The 20,117-nt window shown below is 38.1% G+C and overlaps 1 protein-coding gene across 3 annotated transcripts in view; it reads left to right on the top strand.

Moving 5' to 3' along the window:
• Positions 1-20,117, top strand: part of GRID2 (glutamate ionotropic receptor delta type subunit 2) — a 744,443-nt gene that overhangs the window by 584,953 nt on the left and 139,373 nt on the right. For all 3 annotated transcript variants that reach the window (XR_007507799.1, XM_049815125.1, XM_049815126.1), the window contains exon 9: positions 3,180-3,281. Coding sequence is in view for 2 of the 3 variants with exons in the window: in XM_049815125.1 (XP_049671082.1) it covers positions 3,180-3,281 (102 nt within the window). In the remaining variant the exon portion in view is untranslated. The remainder of the gene's footprint in view (positions 1-3,179; positions 3,282-20,117) is intronic.

Below are 20,117 nucleotides of genomic sequence, written 5' to 3' on the forward strand. Positions count from 1 at the left end.
GGATGGCAGTGGTTTATTGCATACAGTGTACAGTACACACACTTCAAATACATTCACTACATTTCACTGCATTGTTACAGGTAACACACATCAGCAAGTAGATTATTCAGCTCAAAGTGTTGGAGGGCTTTGCCAGAGGAGTGATGAGGACCTGGAACGTGCCAGCAGTCCATCCATACTGCTGTGAACAGCTAGACATGCTGTGGAGGTATAGAAGAAGCAGAGATGGCTACTATAATCTCTTGTTGGTCTTTGTGATCAGATGGGAACATGAAGTGAGGAAAACAAGCAGTAATAGTTTGTGCTTTTATTTAGAAATAGCTGTTGGACAGACAAGGAATTGGAAGAGATGATGCCTCATACTTTAGTTCCTCCTCATATCCTATTGCTACTTCCAATGATTTCTGCTGGAGTTCTGAATCCAGTAGATCCTTGATTTAGTTATTACTTGAGATTAAAAGTATGCTCAGCATTACCCTTGCTCATTCCCTGACAATAGTATAACCATAACTTCAAAGTAGCAAGAATTAGGACAGCTCTGAGCACTTCTGAAAATGGCAGAGAGAAATGACTACTTTGTTTTAAGGCCATCTTCTATTGGGAAACATAGAATCATTTAGGTTGGAAAAGACCTTTAAGATCCTCGAGTCAAACCTAACCTCTATATCATTGCAGAAAGGTTTGGATTTTTTACTTTTTGAGGCACCCATTTCTTAAGGAGGCATCTTGCAAGAATTGATATGAATATATTGAAATTAAATCATTTAGAAGTTGCTCTAAAATAGTGTAGTGGGTGTAATGAAGAAAACAAATATTTCAAACGGTCCACTTCTTAAATTGTTAAACGTGTGTACTTGGAGTTTGTTCCTTGTTTTCTGTCTCACTTTGAAAGATCTATGAAACACACATACAAGGGCTTTTCCCATGAAGGACTGAAAATAATGTTTTCTGTAAATTTGTGTTCAATCACAGTCAGCAAAGCTACTCCCACTTTCACAGACCTCTTCAGCTGGTTCAGGCACCCTGCCATTTCTGTGACTGTGTTAAAGTACAATAACATTTTGCATGTTTTACAGTTGATATTTCTCATAGATTATAGGGCTGAATTCTCTGAGAGACTAGTCTTAGTAGAGGCCACTGGGCCCAGCAGTAACCTACTGATGTTAGTCTTGATTTTGTCAGAGCATGACCTTTTGTGCCTTTAAATAGGGATAGGAAAACCACCTGAGTTTAGAGGCTTGTTAGCTATCCAAGTCGGAAGATGAGCATCCCTCTATAGATTTCAGGCACAGTCCATGGAGAAGGCAATTCAGAGCAAGAACTGGTATCTGCAGGTGCCAACACCTTTGTATAACAGGTTTACATAGGCAATTAGTTTACATGACATAATTGAGACTCTGCTCCAAAGTCCTCTGAAGTCCGTCATTGACCTTCTGTTGGGTTTTGGATTTAACGTTGGTAATTGCACAAGCCAGATGAATGTGGTAATGAATTACAAAAATGAAACCAGTAATGTTTATATGTGATGCTAAGGGATGAGTGGTTGGTTGGTCTGTTTCTCTGTACCCAAGATAAGCATCTCTCATGGTGTAAAAATGTACACAAGTTATATTTTCGGAGAAGCTAAATTACAGGTCAATATCTACTAAATTCAGGTTGAAGGGCATTTAGTCCTAGAGAGAACCCTGGGAAAAAGCTTCTGTCCATAGTAGTCCAAGAAATATGATAGCACCAATGCAAAGCATCTCACAGCTGAATTCCTTTTTCTGCATTATCTGTTGCAGTCCTTTCTCAATACTGTGATATGCCTATCCAATGGTCTTTTCCTCAATCATCTTTAAAAGTGATTTTTAACCTGGCTAAAAATCACTGCTGTTTCATTGTCAATAAGTAGTATAAGCTTTAGTTAAAACTAGTGTAATTCCTTTCATCAGAGTTCTGCTAGGAAAGATGGGCTGGAGCAGACAGCGTGCTAAAATGATGGTAGCTATTATTTCTCCAGTTAGTGTGCCATGGTTTAACCCCAGCCAGCAGCTAAGCACCATGCAGCTGCACATTCACTTCCCCCTCACTCTTCCCGCCTGTAGACATTCGTCTGATCACCCCGTGGGACTCGGCACAGGGTCCACCATACCCTGGGCCACAGAGCACTGACACCAATATGAGGATGCTGCAAATGGCATTTATTCAACTGCGTCACGCCCTTACATACTGTCTGTCGGTCATCCCGCCTCCTTTAACCCTTCTCTTTCCGTACATCGCGAGATCTTCCGAGCGCCAATCCCTACACCGCCCACACTTCCCCCCCATGGGATGGGGGAGAGAATCGGGGGGAAAAAAAAGTAAAACTTGTGGGTTAAGGGAAGAACAGTTTAATAGGACATAAAGGAAGAAACTAATAATGATAATAATAACAATAATAAAATGGCAATAATAATAAAAGAATTGGAATATACAAAACAAGTGATGCACAATGCAACTGCTCACACTCACTGACCAATGCCATCGGTTCCCAAGCAGCGATCCTCCCAGCCAGCTCCCCCCAGTTTATATACTGGATATGACATCACACGGTATGGAATACACCTTTGGCCAGTTTGGGTCAGCTGCCCTGGCTGTGTCCCCTCCCAACTTCTTGTGCCCCTCCAGCCTTCTTGCTGGCTGGGCACGAGAAGCTGGAAAATCCTTGACTTTAGTCTAAACACCACTTAGCAACAACTGAAAGCATCAGTGTGTTATCAACACTCTTCTCATACTGAATCCAAAACATAGCACTATGCCAGCTACTAGAAAGACAATTAACTCTATCCCAGCCAAAACCAGGACGTAGTGTATTACTGAAAGTAAGGTAGCAGTGTTGTTACAGCCATACTACTTTTAATATGTTTTTCATTAATATAAAAGTCCTCCCTGAGCTCTTCTAAAGTAAAACACATACCCCCAAACTCTGGATGCTGTCATCCATTGCACACTGGTATTTAAAAGCACAGACTGATATCCCTAATTGCTTCATTTGCAATTTAAAGATGAATCTGTGAGCAAGCCCTTCCCTGACTTTCCATCCCATTGATTCCAGGTGGTGTTGTTTATTTGGTACGTTCCTGCTTAAAGCTGCCTAAGAGGAATGACTGGCAAAGTTTTATGGGCAACAGGGAAATCATTTCTGTTTTCTCTTTCAGCTTGGCTGCTGGAATCCCATCACTGGTCTGAATGGGTCACTAACAGACAGAAAGTTGGAGAATAACATGCGAGGAGTGGTTCTGCGTGTGGTGACTGTGCTGGTAAGTAGATACTCATCCTTTTGCACTAGCAGAAATGTATTTTCTTCCTCTTGGCTTGACTTTTTATTAAGTACACCATTTTATCAAGAACTTAGTTGGTGTTCGAATGTCTGATTTCAGCTTGTCAATACCAGAGCAATAGAGCAATTTCTACAAAATAAAATTATTTATCAGTACAGTTCATTTCTGAGTGAATCAAACACATTAAAAGCCATTTCTTCCACAGACACATATTAAATTAGATAACACAACCGTATGAATTGATAAGCCGCAACTTCAAGTGCCCTGTAAGCTAAAGTTACCTAGCTGAAACTCTAAATGATTCATAAGATACAGCTGCCTTCCAATTACCTTGCCAAATTGAGTGTAGTCTGACACAAATTGCTGCACTTGGAAAATATTCAAGGTCAGCTTAGGGTGAGTAACATTAGTTCAGTAAAACATCTACCGTCCCCTCCTAGCTCTTCTTCAGCCAGGTTCTTTCCCTGTGTGAACACCTTGCATTAAGCAGCCAGAGCAAAGTTGTGGGTTTAAAGCTGAACAGACAATGTCTACCAGAATAGGAAGGTATTTTGCGATATAAGGACAGTGTATTCATTGTCATAAACTTTGGATGCTTGAGCAGAAGTTGTTAGAGTGGAAAGAAAGAAAGAAAGAAAGAAAGAAAGAAAGAAAAAGAAATGAATAAGAGATGTATAGGCCTCTTTGGACCGATGCCCAAACACAAAGTTGACCCAGGGCTGCAGAACTGTAAAGGTTATATTGAGCTACTTCCTTCTCTCTACTATCTACTCGTGTTTTTCATTACCAATTCAGTGTTTGAGGGCCTGACTGCTTGCTTATAAAGAGCAAGGCAAGAGTGGTTTCCATGGTTTGCATTGCTGACATTGCATGATGAAGGAAAAGGCTCAGTCAGGAGTGGAAAGTGAAATCACCAGAGCGTGTCAGTGCCACAGAGCAAGCAGTTTTGCACCCCTCCAACTATTTTATGGGTCTTTAAAAGCTATTATCTGTCAGGCTGTCCAGTCTGTTCCAGCTCTTGGCACACTAGAGAACTTCCTGTGGTAATATCTACAAAACAAAAAAAAAAAAACCAAAAAAACCCCAACCAATAAGAAGGGTGAATGCACAGGAAAAGACAAAGCAGTACAGTGGATTTTTTTATACTTTAATTGCATGTTCATCAAAATAGCATCGTAGTGGCAGTGGCTGGTCTTTGTGTTTTGCCTGATACTCATGTTATTTGATTCAGTGTAATTTTCGGTTGACAAAAATGATCTGTGGATGTTGTCTAGCAAAATAAATTCAAATTAGAGTCTTTGACTTTTCTTTGGTATTTCTTCTTCTTCCCCCTCTCCCCAATCTATTCCTCTGATTTCATCCCCAGTTATTTTAGTTAACATGCCGTAGAGCATTCTTCCTTCAAGTCATTATAGCATGAATATTTAGCAACTTGCAAAAATACAAAAAAGTCATTAGTTATGCTGATAGGATTCTATATTAATAATAAAAACAGAAGCCAGACATTCAAAGTTCAGCACATAGCACATTACAGTTCAGTCTCCTCACTTCAGCCCTCACACACTGCCTCATGCAAGCACACAAAAGCCATTTGGTTTTGTTGACAGTTTTAAAGTACAACTGGTGACAACTTCCATGCACAACTAGTGAAAAACACGATTAGTCTGAATCGTGCTTTGTTAAAATCTGCTATCTCACCATTTTGCTAACTGAAGCTCCTTTCATGTAGAATGTGCACCGGCGGCAATACATGGGGAAGATGCAAATGATTTATATTGGTTTTGTAGCATAAACCTTCCTTTATTCTCTTAAAATGGTAGAGCTTTGCATGGCTGGTCAGTGCAATCTAGACAAAACCAACTGTGAACCACACTACAAATTGAGGTTCATTTGACTTTACCCAGCAATGATGAGAGGCAAGGATTTTGTAAACTGTGTGAATAAAGGGAGGAAGCAAATATGCAAACTCATGAGCCAGAAACACTATTTGTCACTAGCTGTTCCCTTGACTGATGGTACTTTTCCCCAAATGCCAGAAAACAGGAGGATAAAATACTATTTCTCTCTTATCCACAAACTCTCATGGTGCTAAGAGAGGCAGGCAGACAGACAGGCAGACACTGACAGAACATCAAGCTGCTAACTGAGAGCCTGAAGAGAAGTTGGACAGTGCAGATGCCAGAATTGCAAAGTGCTACTTATTTCTAACCTCTTCTAATCTTTGGATATCCATGGACGTTGCTGCCACCCCTGTGGGTGCCGGAGCATTATTTAAGGTGCTTAGTCTCTAGCAGTTTCTCTTACTGCTCTTACTATGCATAAGTAAGGGTTATTCATGAGGGTATGCTGGCTTCTTAATAGCTGTCATAAGTATATCATTACGTGAAACTTATATGTTGCTATAGGATAAACTCATAGGGCCTTTCCTTGTTGCTAATTATAGCTTGGTTTCAATCTTTATTCACATATCTTATTATAAAGGCACAATTATGTTATTTTTACTGGAATAGAATGAATAAATAGGTATAATACTTGAATTTGAGTGGATTCTTAGCTGGGATGCCATCACACTGGAAATTAAGCAAAGCTATAAAAAAAGTATTAATACTTGTTTTCTCTCATTTTAAAATTAGACTTTTAGTCCCTCTGTTGTTATTCAATTTAGAAAAACTTCATCAACAGAGACAGTTGTTGCGGAGGATCCACAGGGGAAATCATGCACAGACCAATGTGATCAAGTGAAGTCCATTTACTACAACGTTTAACACAGTTATATACCTTATGTGCTTGTGCATGCTCCTTATACAACACTCTAATTGGTACAAAACCCCGGTTCACGCGACACTATCTTATTCTCTATTGGCTGTGCAGGCTTCTTCACGAGGTGTCCAGCAGTTACTTATCTCATTCTTCGGCATCCAGGAGTTGTTTGTCGGGCTCTTCTTATCTTCCTTTTTCCCAGTGCACAAGGACACAACGTCCTTGTCTGCTCCGGCACTTTTGTAAACTTATGCTTCGTTCCCACCGAACGGCTGGATTGCTCACATGCCTTTACTGAGCCAAAAATCCTCAACAGATGCTGATTAGAATTTCATTAAGCCCTGTTCATTTTACAGCTATTATCGAAGGAAATTTATTGTTAAGGCCATTAATTCTGTGAAATAGAATAAAAATTTCAAGTTATAGTTTGCACAAATCAACAGAACTCTTTCAGGTAAATTAAGACTATAGTAATATGTGGAAGTGCAGTGTTCATCTGGTTCTATAGCTGCTGGAGAGGACAAAACAGGAGACATATTTAACCTGTGTGATGAAAATGTGCAATTCTTGCCTTTGATGCGAGTGCAAGAGGGATTTCACCCATCAGCTGTATTTTAGCAATGACCTTTATCATACTTTTCTATCTTTCTCCAAGTTCTTCAGTTAAGTCAATACTTTTCTGTTAAAAGTAAAGAATCTATTATTGACTATGAATGATTAGTTTTTATTATTAATTCTGCCAGTTTCTAACAGTATGGTCTTGACCTGGGAAACAAGAACGCTTATGTTAAAATTAAATAATAATACCTTTGAATATGAATAGGTTTCTTTTTCACTGAGGTTTAAGAAGTTAACATTAATTTGTTAATTTGTTCTGTTAACGCTTCGAATCTGTCATGGCTTTCCAGATAGCAACCCTTCTCCTCTTCCAATTTCATTTTGTTATGCCTTCAGGTTGAAAACTACTCATTCTAAAAATTGTAGTAGAATTTGAGAGGACAGCAAATTGCAACAACTGGGTTATACTGCATTATACTTATTATGAAATGAAACATTCTGCAGTCTGAAAATGATAAATGATTGCAACTAATTTTCCCAAAGCAGTCCTTCAAAGAGCGAGTGCTGAACAATTCCCATCATCTGCAACCATCTACTAATTCCTTTCCCTAGATAAATTTAATAATTCTGGGCTATGTATCTGCAGATTCAACCCAAAATCTCTTTGTGAATATGACAGAGTACAGTATGTCCCCCAATTGGAAATCTCTGGTTTCATTTGGCAGTGAATCCTGGCTCCTCTGAAGTTAATGGGAATTCTCTCCTTTGCATAAATAGGAATAAGAAATAATTCTTTGTGGTTTATTCTGAGGGGAACTATAGTCATGCCTGTGTACATGTGATTCAATGTTTTAATCTGACTCAGATTAATACCACACCTTCTATGCTTCTAGAAAAGGTTTGTGTTCTCTTACTTAAATATCAGATGTCTCTGTGTTGAACTGCTTCCCCACATGCAGCCAAAGTTTAAACTTTGTGTTTGACAAGTTACTTCTAAGTTCAAGTGACTTGCTGGTGAATTTCTGAAATGCATTCTGAGTTTCTGAAATGTAGCTCAATCAAAGGGCAGCATAATAACTCCAAACAAATTAAGAGTGTCTTGAATGAGCAATTGTCCAAGAATGAATTTAGCTAGGTATCCATTTTGGCTATTTCAGTTTATCCTCCTCTTTTTCAGCTGCTCAGCTTTATTGAAAGGGAGCTAGAATACAGCTGATATTCTCGTAATATCATGTTAGTCGCAGTGGCAATTAATGAATTATTCATATGAATATTAAGCCATCAGAAATGGAATGAGATTTGGCCTGTTTGACAATGAACAGGCCAGCAGGTATTCATAAAATCATGTTTCTAAAAAAGCCCCTGTTGTTTAAAAAAGGAAAAAGTTTTAAATTCCCCATTTTAAAGAATTAATGCCTTGACTGAAAAGCACAGAGCCTTTTCTGAAAGTGCATAAGGTAAAACTTCCTAATGGTGCAAAATATATTTGTGACTTTACATGAAAATTCGATACAGGTCCCAAATATGTATTTTCATATCTGGATGGTTCTGAAAATGCAGGCAGGATTAAGGAAAGAAAAATAATAGCAAACGATACTGAATTATGCTTTGCCATACATCCCTGTGCACTATTTCTTGAGAGTTATTACCTAGGTTATTTGCACAGAGCTAGCTAGGCCAGAGGCAGTATGTAGACCCTTGGCTCCAGGTGGGCTCCGTGTGGGACATGGTGTAGCAAGAGGGCTGGCAGAAGGGTAGATAAGCATAGCAAAAAAAAAGAAAAAAAAACAAAACAAAACACATCATTTACACCAGGGAAAATATTATCATATGTGGACTAGTTTAATTCTTAATGGTTGGCATTAAATGCATGAGCATTTGTTGCCCAGATTAGGAAAGAAACAATCCTGAAAGCAGACAATATCTTCAGGGAGGTGAGCTGGCAGGAGGTCTGCATCTTCAGTCCCTTTTTCTATGGAACTTGCCACTCAGAGTAAAAATGAAAAGTAAGATATGAAGCTAAGTCCTGGTTTTAAAACACTGAGACTATCTTTGGGATTTGACTTCCAACACTGGTTTAAACAAAGTAAAAAAAGTCTTTTCCAAGAAGCTGGAGCAGCTTTCAGAGTGAGAGGAAAAAGGAAAGGCGTAAGACATTTTAAGCAATACGCAAAGGAGCAAACAGTCGGAAGTGATAAAGGTTAAAAACAATGGCAGGACAAAAACATCAGTGACTGACCAAAATAAAGATTAACTGCAACAAGGTTGGTTACATTTGGCATACCTCAGGAAATACTGAATAAATATTTTATAATAGTGTCCAATCAGAATAGTGTCATAGATAATGCCTCTTTAATTTTCTCCCATTTTTTTGGTGCTCACTTTTCTCATGTAGTCCTGATCCCTTTTCCCACTTCCAGAATTGAATGGTGTGCTTTTCTGTGAATCCTCCTTCATTCTGTCAGGCAACACCTTCTATGCATCAGTGCCTACAATATTTTTTAAAAATAATTTTATTTAAGGCACATATTATACTAAATTATATATTGCTCTGTGTCTCAACAATATCAGCATGTTGGAATATAGTGCACCATAGTGAATTTCCTATGGCAGCAGAAATGTCTTAGGAAGTGGTAAGGTTAAGAAACATTACTTGATATCTTCATCAGTTGTAGTATTTGTCTTTTGAGCAAACATATTTTGCTTTTTTATCTGTAAGGAATAAATCCTTCTTTGATGGCTATTTATGCACCTAAGTTTGAATGGCAGAAAAGCTGTGAGTGATGTAGTTTATTCTATCTGGAGTCTGTCATAAAATCTCCATATACTATAACTCAGTAATGTGTTTAGTATATACCATGTGTGCTGTAGTTAAAATACTACAAAAATACTCGAAGATTTAGAATATTCCATTGCTAGTTGTAAAGAATGCAAAATTTCCTAGACAGCAACAAATCCCTGTGTCTTGATTTCTCTTCCTTTTTGCTGCCTATGTCTGTCTTTAAAAGAAAGTTGGAAAGAATGGATCTTTTATAGACAAACATATCAACAAAAATGTTCAGTGAAATGGTGATAAATTATAGTAACAGTGGTAGAGGTGTTCATTTCATTGGTAAATGAATGAAATCATCAGGAGTAATGATGCAGGACAGGATTAGGCTTGCTATTTACTGTTCTTCATAGTTTTCCTGGTTGTTGACTGAAAGCTGTCATTCAATACGAGATATGTGTGACAAGACTGACTTTCACCTATGGAAAAGTCAATTGGTGTTGGAATAACTTTTCATGGGGCAGATTTTTCAATTTGGAAACTTGAATTCCGATTTCAGAGCATGATTGTGGACAAGCATTTATTGAAACTGAAATTTTGACATTAAAAAAATCATTCACTTTTACAGGTTTTAATAATAGTTGCTCATTTCTAATATAAGGAGGATTTTTTAAAATGGCTTGGGATATATGCTAGCAATATGAATCGCTTTTTAGTCTCCTAAAGAGTTATTATCATATCTTTACAATTAAAAATGGAACTTAATTGCTCTTTGGTTGATCAAAAGTTTTTCTCAATGTTTCTAAGAGTAAGCAAACTATTAATAGTTACAGCAAATGCTTCTCATCACAACTTAAGTGTAGCTCTCAGAGCTCCTATTACACTTTCTAATGCTAAGAGTACTTAGTCATTCAGTTCTAAGAAGGCTGTGGACTCTACTTTGCAGAGGTCTGCCCAGGAAGAGTAGGTTCATGTTTGTCTTGCTTAGTCTAGGTAGTTTTATCCTGAGTTAGAGAAAGCAGAGAAGGTTTTAGATATTCTTTCTAGCTTGCATTTCCATGAAACCATATCTATTTCTAGGCAAATAAAAGAAAATAGGTTGATATTACTGGAATAAAAGAACATAGTAACATGTCTAGAGAATTACAAATTAAAGAGAGGGGTTTGCAGGAGCAGTTTGTATTGTAACTCTGCTCAGAAACTTTAGTCAGAATTATTTGTAATTTAGGTATTTTTAAATATCGAGTATGCAGGAAATGCAATAGTGCTGTTATTACCAGACTCTATAAAATGCATTTTATACTTCTTCTTAAGTAAGATTTCATCTTATGAAGGTACTGGTTAGAAACAATTTAACTGTCAGAAACAGGTGCTTTTATTGCAGTTCTAAGCCTGATGATGTTATCTCATGCTCTTCACATAGACACTTTAATTTCTGAAAATAAGGGAAGACATCTAGGCTTCAGATGAGCCAGGTATTGTTAGAAAGCAAGGAGACAGTACTGGGAAATACTAGCTCCACAGTGAAGTTCCCTAGTTTTTAGCTTATGATCTCAAGCAGGTAGAAACTTCAAGGCTGAAAGTTTGTAATATTTGCATTATGTGGCACTTATAATTATTACAAACATTCAGAAGTCTTGATACGTGTCTTTCTCCATCTTCACCTTTTCTTCTTACTTACCCTGCATAGCAAATAGCACCTACTATTTTTCTAGCTTGTGCTCCCATTCAGCACTTCAGGAGCTATTAGCATATAAAAGTTGCTCCTTAAGCTCTGGTGCCTTCTGGCACTGACTGAACAGGTCCTAGCTTACGGCACAGGCACAAACTTCCAGAATACATGTTCGTGCCATACACTGCATTAAGCCCAAACTTTCTACGCTGCTAGTCAGCTGGGATGCTAATCCCTTCCAGACTTCTGTAACCTTATATCTGCCATTATATTGGACATATTTCAATACTACCACTCCTCTCTGTATATGCAGACAGCATGCCATTGTTACATGCACATCAATGTATTAAAAAAATTGAATCCTTAATATAGACTAGAGTCATAGCATCATAGAATAGTTTGGGTTGGAAGGGACCTTTAAAGGTCATCTAGTCCAACCTGCCCTGCAATGAGCAGGGACATCTCCAACTAGGTCAGGTTGCTCAGAGCCCCATCCAGCCTGACCTTGAATGTTTCCAGGGTCATCTGGGGCATCTACCACTTCTGGGCAACCTGTTCCAGTGTTTCACCACCCTCATTGTAAAAAATTTCTTCCTTATACCTGGTCTGAATTTACCCTCTTTTAGTTTAAAATCATTACCCCTTGTCCTATCGCAACAGGCCCTACTAAAAAGTTTGTTTTATCATTGCAGAGAAAGTGGCAGTATTAAAGCAACAAAGCAGAGAGGAGTGGAATTTGTGCATTTCTTTCTTGTCAACTAAGAACAATGACCCATAAACAGGGATGGAAGAAAATAAGGTTCCTAAAGTGTCTCCTGCCCTCATCCATCTGCCCTGCTTCTCTCCCGGGGGTTGCCAGCCCTGTTTAGGGTCAACTTACTAAACAGAAAATGGGGACAGGAGCCATTTGGACTAGTGTAGTGGTTTGTTTTACAAGCTTTAATCTCAGAGCCTGCTGGGAAACCCAGCCCCTTTTGTTTTCAATTAATATTTCCAATCCATTTTTCTAAAGTATCCGGTGCTATATATTAGATGAGGTGAATATCAAGGAATTAAAATGTTTTGGGACCTGGCTGGGGCCACAGTTTGACAGCAAAGTAGGTGCAATGAAAACCTGGTAGGACCAACTTAACTCATCTGTATGTCAAGGGCTACGTCTCAAGGCTCCTTAGCTCTTATCTTCTCACTGACACGTACCTATCTGCAATGTGGGCGTATTTGCATTCTAGGGCGATTCATATAGTTCACAGAGCACACAGGAAATTTGGCTTTTAAACAGAAAGAGGTTTTTAGTCTGATCGTAATTATCCTTCCATACTATGCAAGATAGAAAAGGAGGTGAACTGCTTGACAGTGCAATGTCATGAAGTATTATATGAATTCATGATGAATAGGAGCTCTCGCATGGCTGCTGGAAGAAGCATAATGCAGCTCCCAGCAGGTTAATATACCCATACTACACTTTTGTTAATTCCAGTATCTGAGCTCGCTACATTAAAGCTAACACTGCGCTGTTTAGACATACTCTAAAACACTCCAATCGATTCCAATCTCAATCCATATTCCTATCATATAACTAAAATGGTTCAGAAAGAGCTATTAGGTGCATTAAGTTATTGTGAATTAAAATCAATACACAAAGCTTGGCTGCATCCTAATAAACCATTGCCATAGATTGCTTTAAAAGAAGCCTTAGTCCCATTGCAGGGCCATGGGAGGTATTGGGGAGGGGTGCTAACATTTTTTTGTTTGTTTCTTCTAAGTAACACTAAACTAAATAGCATAATAAATCCAGAAGCCACCAGTTCATTCAGGTAAAAAAAAAAATAATCATTTGAAGTACTGTAACTGAAAGCACAAACTCATGTCTTGTTGAAGATGACGTTAAAACTGTCATTAAAAGAAGTGAGAGACTAAGCACATGCATAGGGAGTGTGGTAAACAAAGGCCAAATGTAAAATCCCCTTCCTTTAATATTGAATTCAGCTTCTGGGACATGAACTAGCTTCTTGCTGCAGGCAAGGTTACTTTTCTGTTAGTACAACTGACTTTCTAATCAGTCTATTTGGAAAGCACATGATCCAAGAACAGTGGTTTTCAATGCCAATACTGTTACACAGCCCATTGGCATAATAGGATATTGAATGAGTATAATACCTTAATTATCCAAGATTCTGTAGGTTTGAAACCTACATCTTTGGTTTAGTGTTATTAAGGGGTGGGGATTGTGTTATGTTTTGCAGCAACTTTTATAACCGTTGCTAGTGGGAGAATTTCTGTAATGAAAGAATGAAATGTTTCAATTAAATTTTGGTCATTGATTCTAACATAAAGTAATGTACATTGCTGTTCAATTAAAAATAACAAGCTGCTCTGCTGTTCCTAGCCAAATAAAATCTGCCAAACGGTGGTCAATAAAGCACTTGATGAAATTAAGTATTTGGGACTGCATATTTCACTGAAATCTTTTGGGAAAAGAAATGCAAAATTGCTAACATATAAAATTGGGTGGTTAATTATTTTATGAGTCAAGAAAAAAATATTTATGCCTAACAACAGGACAATAGCAACCTGTGCTTGAAAATGTTTTGGTTATGGTTTATGAGACTTAGTGCTTCTTGTCGGTTATAATGGCTGTGCTTGGTCAGCCAGCAGCCATTGGAAGGATGTTGAGAGATCCAGCAATGACAGTGAATTTCAGTTTGGGGAGCAGTTTCTTAGCATTTGCAGGTGATGGGATTTTTAAAGTGTCACAGTGAATATTTGCTTCAGGTGATTGCCGAGGCTGTGCTTGGGCATTGAATGTGCTTGTCCCCTGTTTCTAAAGTCAGTGCCGAGCACAGGCTGACAGTCTTGCCCACAGCTGAGCTTCATATCTTGCTCCTGTTTTTTCCTCTCTCTTTCTACTTTCAGTAGAGAAGAAAGGAAGATTTAATGAATCAGAGTCCCATTTAATGAATAGAGAGTGTCAATATTAAAGTATTCCAGTGTGTTCAGAAATTTCTGATGAGTAGACACAGAGGTCATTTTCATACACTTTACAAATTCTAACCACCCATATAATTACCTAATTTCAAAACTCTCTTCCAAACATAGTAGAAGCACGTAAGGCCATCCATCTGTAGTTTCAGAGTCGAGCCCCAATATGTGTTGTAAATCTCAGCAGTGATCAGTTTCTCTGATCTCAGAAGCCGATAACTTTTTGTTTACTTAATAGTTTCTGTATAGCCTCCTGGCTAGGAAGTTTCTCTGCCCATGCTAAGGGGAAAAGAGGATTCAGCTGAGCAGGAGAATAAACCCAAACATTCTGGTTTTCTTTTGGTTTTCTGTTTATAAAGTACGTCTTAGCAAATTTTTTTAGCAATTTTTATCTTTAGAGCAAGCCTAAGACTCTCATAAATGAGTGCAGCAGAGCAGTGTATCATGGCTCCATATAGTTTCTATCCTGAAATAATTCTCAGCTTAAAGCCACAGAATCCACCCTTGTAATTACACAGAAAATCTGCCTCGTTGCCCATTCAGTGATCTCCTGATGATGTGGTGTGCATGCAAAGTCATTAACAGCTGCACTGAGACCACCACTTCATTGTAAATAGGCCACCAAACGCAACTTTTTCTTCCCCTTATTTAGAGTGCTGTGTTGAAGATTTGAATGGTGCTTTTTCTGTTCTTTCAAGAGACTTTTCTGTAATTTGTCCAAAAAGAGAGAATCTATAAAAAAACACCAGAGCCTCCAAAACCTGGTTTTCATTGAAGAGCTAGAAGATGACTATCAAAGCTTGGAATTTAAAGTCATTATTGTACTGGCTGCTAAAAATCATCCCAAATAGAGACTCGGGGTTTAGTGATACACTTTCTCCCTACATGTAAATTGTCCCTGAACACTTCACAAGCAATCGTTCTCTTGCTCTCCCTCCTTGCCTCCTCTAAGGCCTGAATTTATTGCTTGACTTTATCATCCACCCCTGTAGCACAGTTACAAACCAATGTTTCTCTTTGATTGACTAATTAATTAACATAACCAAGTTAAACTCAGAGTAATTGTTCTTTTCTGCTATTTAGCTCGAGTATTGCTCCTTCTCTTTTCAAATGTGAAGGTCTTCTCTGCCCAAAAGCTTTTCTCTTCTTTCTTCTTTTTAACTTTATTAAGTATATAAAAATATTACTTCAGTCCAACTGTTACATCAAAATTATTGCACGTGCCTAAGAATTTCACCAGAGTAAATAAAAACCATAGTTTGTACTTTTAATTGTAGACTCCTGAAGCACTTATAAAACCTTGTGTTACTTCATTTTTATGTGCACCAGAACCTAAGTCCTGAATAGGCAAAACTGTTGGCCATTTATCTTGTTGGAAAAAGCAATAAAGTGCAGCATTTCTTTCTACTAATCTTGCATCTAGACTGCTGCAAGCTCTGTACTATCAACTTCTGATTTCCACTGATATGTTTAAAATAAAACAAAATAAATTCTCTACCCCCTACTTCCCACTGTGTAAAATTCAGGGCAGGGGTTGGGGGCTGGGTTTTGGATGTGTCACGTTCCTTTTTGTGCTTATATTGCCCTGCTCAGTTCTCCCTGGACTAGGGCTGTTACAGTCACTGTTGTCCACTTGCAATTTTACACCAGCAAGCAGTCCTTTCAAGAGTAAGACGCTTCTCTCCCTGGGTCTAGACATCTCATTTTTGGATCGCACTGTCCTTTGTTCTCATCTAATGCTTGCTTTCTACTATTGGTTTTCCTGCTCTTACACTCATGATTCGCCAGAACACAGATACATACGTAAGTCCAAATGTTTTAAAGCATTAAAATAAGATAGAGGGAAAACAGTCTGTGGTTAAGGCATTTGTCCCTGACCCAACACACTTGGGTTCACGGCTGTACAACTCATGAAATCTGTGCATTTCAGTTCTGCATGTGGAAAGTGGTGATGATAAGTCTTCTTACTCAACCAAGTATTTCAGTGAGAAACCTTAATTTGTGAAATGTGCTCAAATAATATTGTGTTGAACATCTGAAAATAGGTTTGGGTAAGATGGTCCGAGATGCTTACCCATTCTCTGGTACCATAAAGGGCACATTATTGGTACTTCCCTCGCTTCTCCTTGTACAGTCTTACTCCAGTGCTTGTCCTGGCTTGCATTTATCTGGCAATTAAATCAACTCATCTGACAAAAATTGAGTAGATTTGTGATGGTTGAGTAGTAGAATTACTTTAATGAAGGAACCAAGAATCAGCAGAGCTGTTGTATAAGAAGGTAGCTAGTTGCTCTGGTGAGAGGAAGATGTTGTGTCAGTCTTAATATGTAGCATGCTGTTAACCTATGTCGGTCTTAAGGTGTAGCTTCTTCCTTAAAAACTTTTAGAAACCTAGTGATAATAGGTAAATGAATGGAGACAAGTGTTTTTGTGAGCTGCTTCTCCAACATACTTGTACTATCACGTCATTTTTTTCAAAAATTTCCCTTTTTTGTGCATGTTGCCTTAATCTTGAGTCTGCCTTTAGCCTTCCTAAGATGTGCTAGTCTGCTAGCATTTTGCAGCTTCTCTTGCTCAGGGGGTAATCATCTCTGGAACCAGACTTTGCCTTCTTACAGCTGTAAAAACCAATATGCACAGCTTCACCCAATATAAACTTTACCTGTTTGCTGCTGACTTTCATTTTGCTGCAGGTAGTATTGGCTGTGTGGTGCTTAGCTATCTACCAGGGTTAACCCACAGCACTGTGTAAAATCCTTTGATCTACATCAAATCTTAAACCCATCCTCCTCTGTATCAGGGCAGCACAGCTTGGATCCCAAGAAGAAACCAGACAGCAATAACTGTGGAGCTATTTTGAGAAGGAGCCCTTATCACAGGCTTAGTAGTGCTGCATTCAGTTGACAAGGAGGCACACTGGGGGTAAGGTAGAAGGAAAGTAGCTCCTCTCTTAATGGATCTCCATTGAGGTTGGATGCAAAGCCATCCCCTACCTGATGGCTATAGGGTCAAGTGAGGCAGATTATCCATCTTGCAAAACCAAGACATTAAGGCGGAGCAATCCATTAATTTCCTTTTTTTTTTTTCCTCCTTGGTCATGCTTGTTGTGACTGCTTTGCTTTTCCAGACTTCCCTGACTTTACAGGCTGTGAAGTCCTCTCTTGCCCCACAGAGGCTCATCAGTCCCCTAGAGAGGTGTCTCCAAAAATGGAAGAAAAGGAGAAGCAGGAACAGTAGCCTTCCTTGGATCACTTCACTGCATCCTAGCACAATTTAGGTTTGAAGGGACCCTTGGATGGCATCTGTGTGAAGCAGGGTTAATGTTAGAGCAGGTTGTTCAGGACTGTGTCAAGCTGAGTTTTGAGTATCTCCGAAGATGGCAATTCTATGGCTTCTCTGAGAAAGACCTGCTTATATAGTCTGAATTACCACTTGCTTTGGAGAGAAAGGTGTATCAGGATTTTCTTGAATTTATTGGGGTCAAATGGAAGCTTCATCATCCAGGTGTATTTTACCACCTCCAAACTCATCAGTTAGCTTGTCGGGTTTTGACACCTACTTTCTACAAGCTTTTTTTTTTTTTCTCAACATTTTTCTGTTCAGTAGGTGAGAAATATATTGGCTGGTTTTCTTTCATGTATTTTCTTTCTACAAGATCTGCTTTCTCAAAGATGGAGACAATCATTTTAGCATCAGTACTGTAGGGTTGTATATGTCTTTCCACAGGGACTCCCGTAACACCCTCTCAGTATACAAAAGGGCAACTGGCAAAGTTTCAGCCTGCAGTGTTGTTTTGGGTGGGTTGGTTTTTTTTTTTGGGGGGGGGGGGGGGTGTCAAGACAAATACCTTTGTCTTCTTTCAATGCCTTATGAGAAATGTAAACAATTACAAAAAAAACCATAGCAATAGATTTGTTTTGTTTGGAATAGAATTAAATATTTTGCTGCTCCAGGCTTCAACAGAAATTGGTAAGTGTTAGTTGCTTTGCATAAAGCTGTTTGACTATTTATATTTCGTTAAATATATAGCACACTGGTCATTGGTTTTTTTGGTAAATCTCTCAACAGCAAACAATATTACACAGCTTAATAAAAGACTGAAATTAGTTGTGACAAACTGCATTTTAAACAGTATTTTAAATCAGTACAATTAGTAATTGCTTTTTAACTAACAGAATAAAAATCAGTTTATGAGCAACTATTTTCTAATAACTTAGAAGTGATAAGAATAAATCTTTTCTAATATGAAAATTACCAACTTCTAAAACACCCTTTGTATACATAGATCTTTAGAATTTTGTGCATAGTGTGCTTAGATTAGTAAATTGCAATATTTATTTTTTGTGGAAACATTTTTTTCCAGTAGTTTTGAGTCTGTATGTAGGGCATCTCCCATCCAAGTGATCAGCAAAGCTGAATTCACTCTGTGTTTTCATTTAGGAGAGGCTTTCATCAACTTAGTCTCAATTCTTTCAATGTTCTTGGAACCCAGGAACTGGAAAACTTGCACTTGCTGTCCTCCATTTTTATTCCATTTGGCTGATCTTGGATAATTTGGAAGAAAGAAATTCTATCTGACAAGTGAGAAATAATAACTTGAGACAGTCAACCCTTCTTTCTTTTTGTGTGGGATTTTTTGGTTGGTTGGTTGGTTGGTTGGTTTGGGGTTTTGTTTTTGTTTTGGGGGGTTGGGGTTTTTTTTCTGGATTTCCTGCAGTCAGAAAATAACATCCTGCCAGTGCAGTCTGGTTGCATCCTTGCTTCTTTGGCAGCATCCTCAGCATGTGGCTATCGTCATGAATGTTAACTCAAGCATTTACAAATGATGCTTTCTTATTCCGAGAACACCTTGCCTGCAGTTCAGTGATACCTGTTCATATAGAGTGACACGCTAACAAACTAAAAATATTTAGTGAAGTATTAGTGAAAAATTTGTGGAAAGTACTTTGGCTTCAAAGTCATTGACAGAGGTGAGTAGTAGAATAACAAAGAAAAAAACATTTAAACACATGCAAAAGTGCCTCTGGAGTTACAATTAAAGTTTGGGTCACAAATGCAACAGAAAATAAATTCTGTTTTCTTCTGTGTGCTTGTGGGTTATGCAGAGTAGGAGGAAGTGATCAGGAAGTGGTTTCATGTACTTGTCATGGCCATGACAAGCCAGAACTAACTTTTTGCACCTCAGAATAGAAGTTCCTGATAAACTGATACTAAATTACAGCACCATGTAAAGAATTAAAAGGAAGAAATACAGAATATTAAAAAAATAATTAAAAAAAAAAAAAATGGCAAAACAAAACCCCGTAAGTGTTATAGTGCCCTCATGATTTTTGGGGGGATTTGATACTTTTGCTCTACTTAGTTAGAGGAGACAGATGTTCTCAGAGAAAATAAAGAACAAACATAAGTGAGGTTCATCTATGGCTAATATATATTTTTTGTGCTCAGAAATATGATCTCTTTTTGTGCTTGTGTGAAGGAGAATGCCTAGAAATTAAATACTCAACGGGAAGAATAATAGAGGGGGGGGGGAAGAAATTAAAGTTAGCCCCAAAAAATTATTTCTTTCTGAAAATGTTATTAGAAATATGAATTTTAAAGAAATAGAGAAAACAATTACAGATCTTGGGGATAAGGAAAAGCAAAGCATATTGTTTGGAAATCTTACCAACCAATTCCAACTTTCAGCGTCTATTTGTATCCTTTATTATGGTCATCCTTTTGATGAATATTCACCAATCATTCTTACAGACAAACTTAAGTCCCATAATTGATTTTCCCTAAACTAATTAAATCAATGCTCTTTGGATAGAACTATTTAAAATCAACGAGCTTATATTCAGATTCAGATTAGAGTAAAAGGACAAGAGGAATCCATGTTTCTGCAGTACGTCTTGTTTTGCCATGTTTTTCTTTCCTTACAGCATGAATTAGTAGTTGTGTTTGTCAGATACAGTGTCTGCCCAGCCAGTGGAAACTGGAGCACTGTAGAATCCTCTGTATAGACAGATATTTGTCTGCCCTACCAAGCATAAGTGTGGTCAGAAGGCATTACTGAAAAGCATTTCAGTTGTAA

This window comes from Accipiter gentilis, chromosome 12, assembly GCF_929443795.1.
Source record: "Accipiter gentilis chromosome 12, bAccGen1.1, whole genome shotgun sequence".
Classification (NCBI taxonomy): Eukaryota; Metazoa; Chordata; class Aves; order Accipitriformes; family Accipitridae; genus Astur; species Astur gentilis.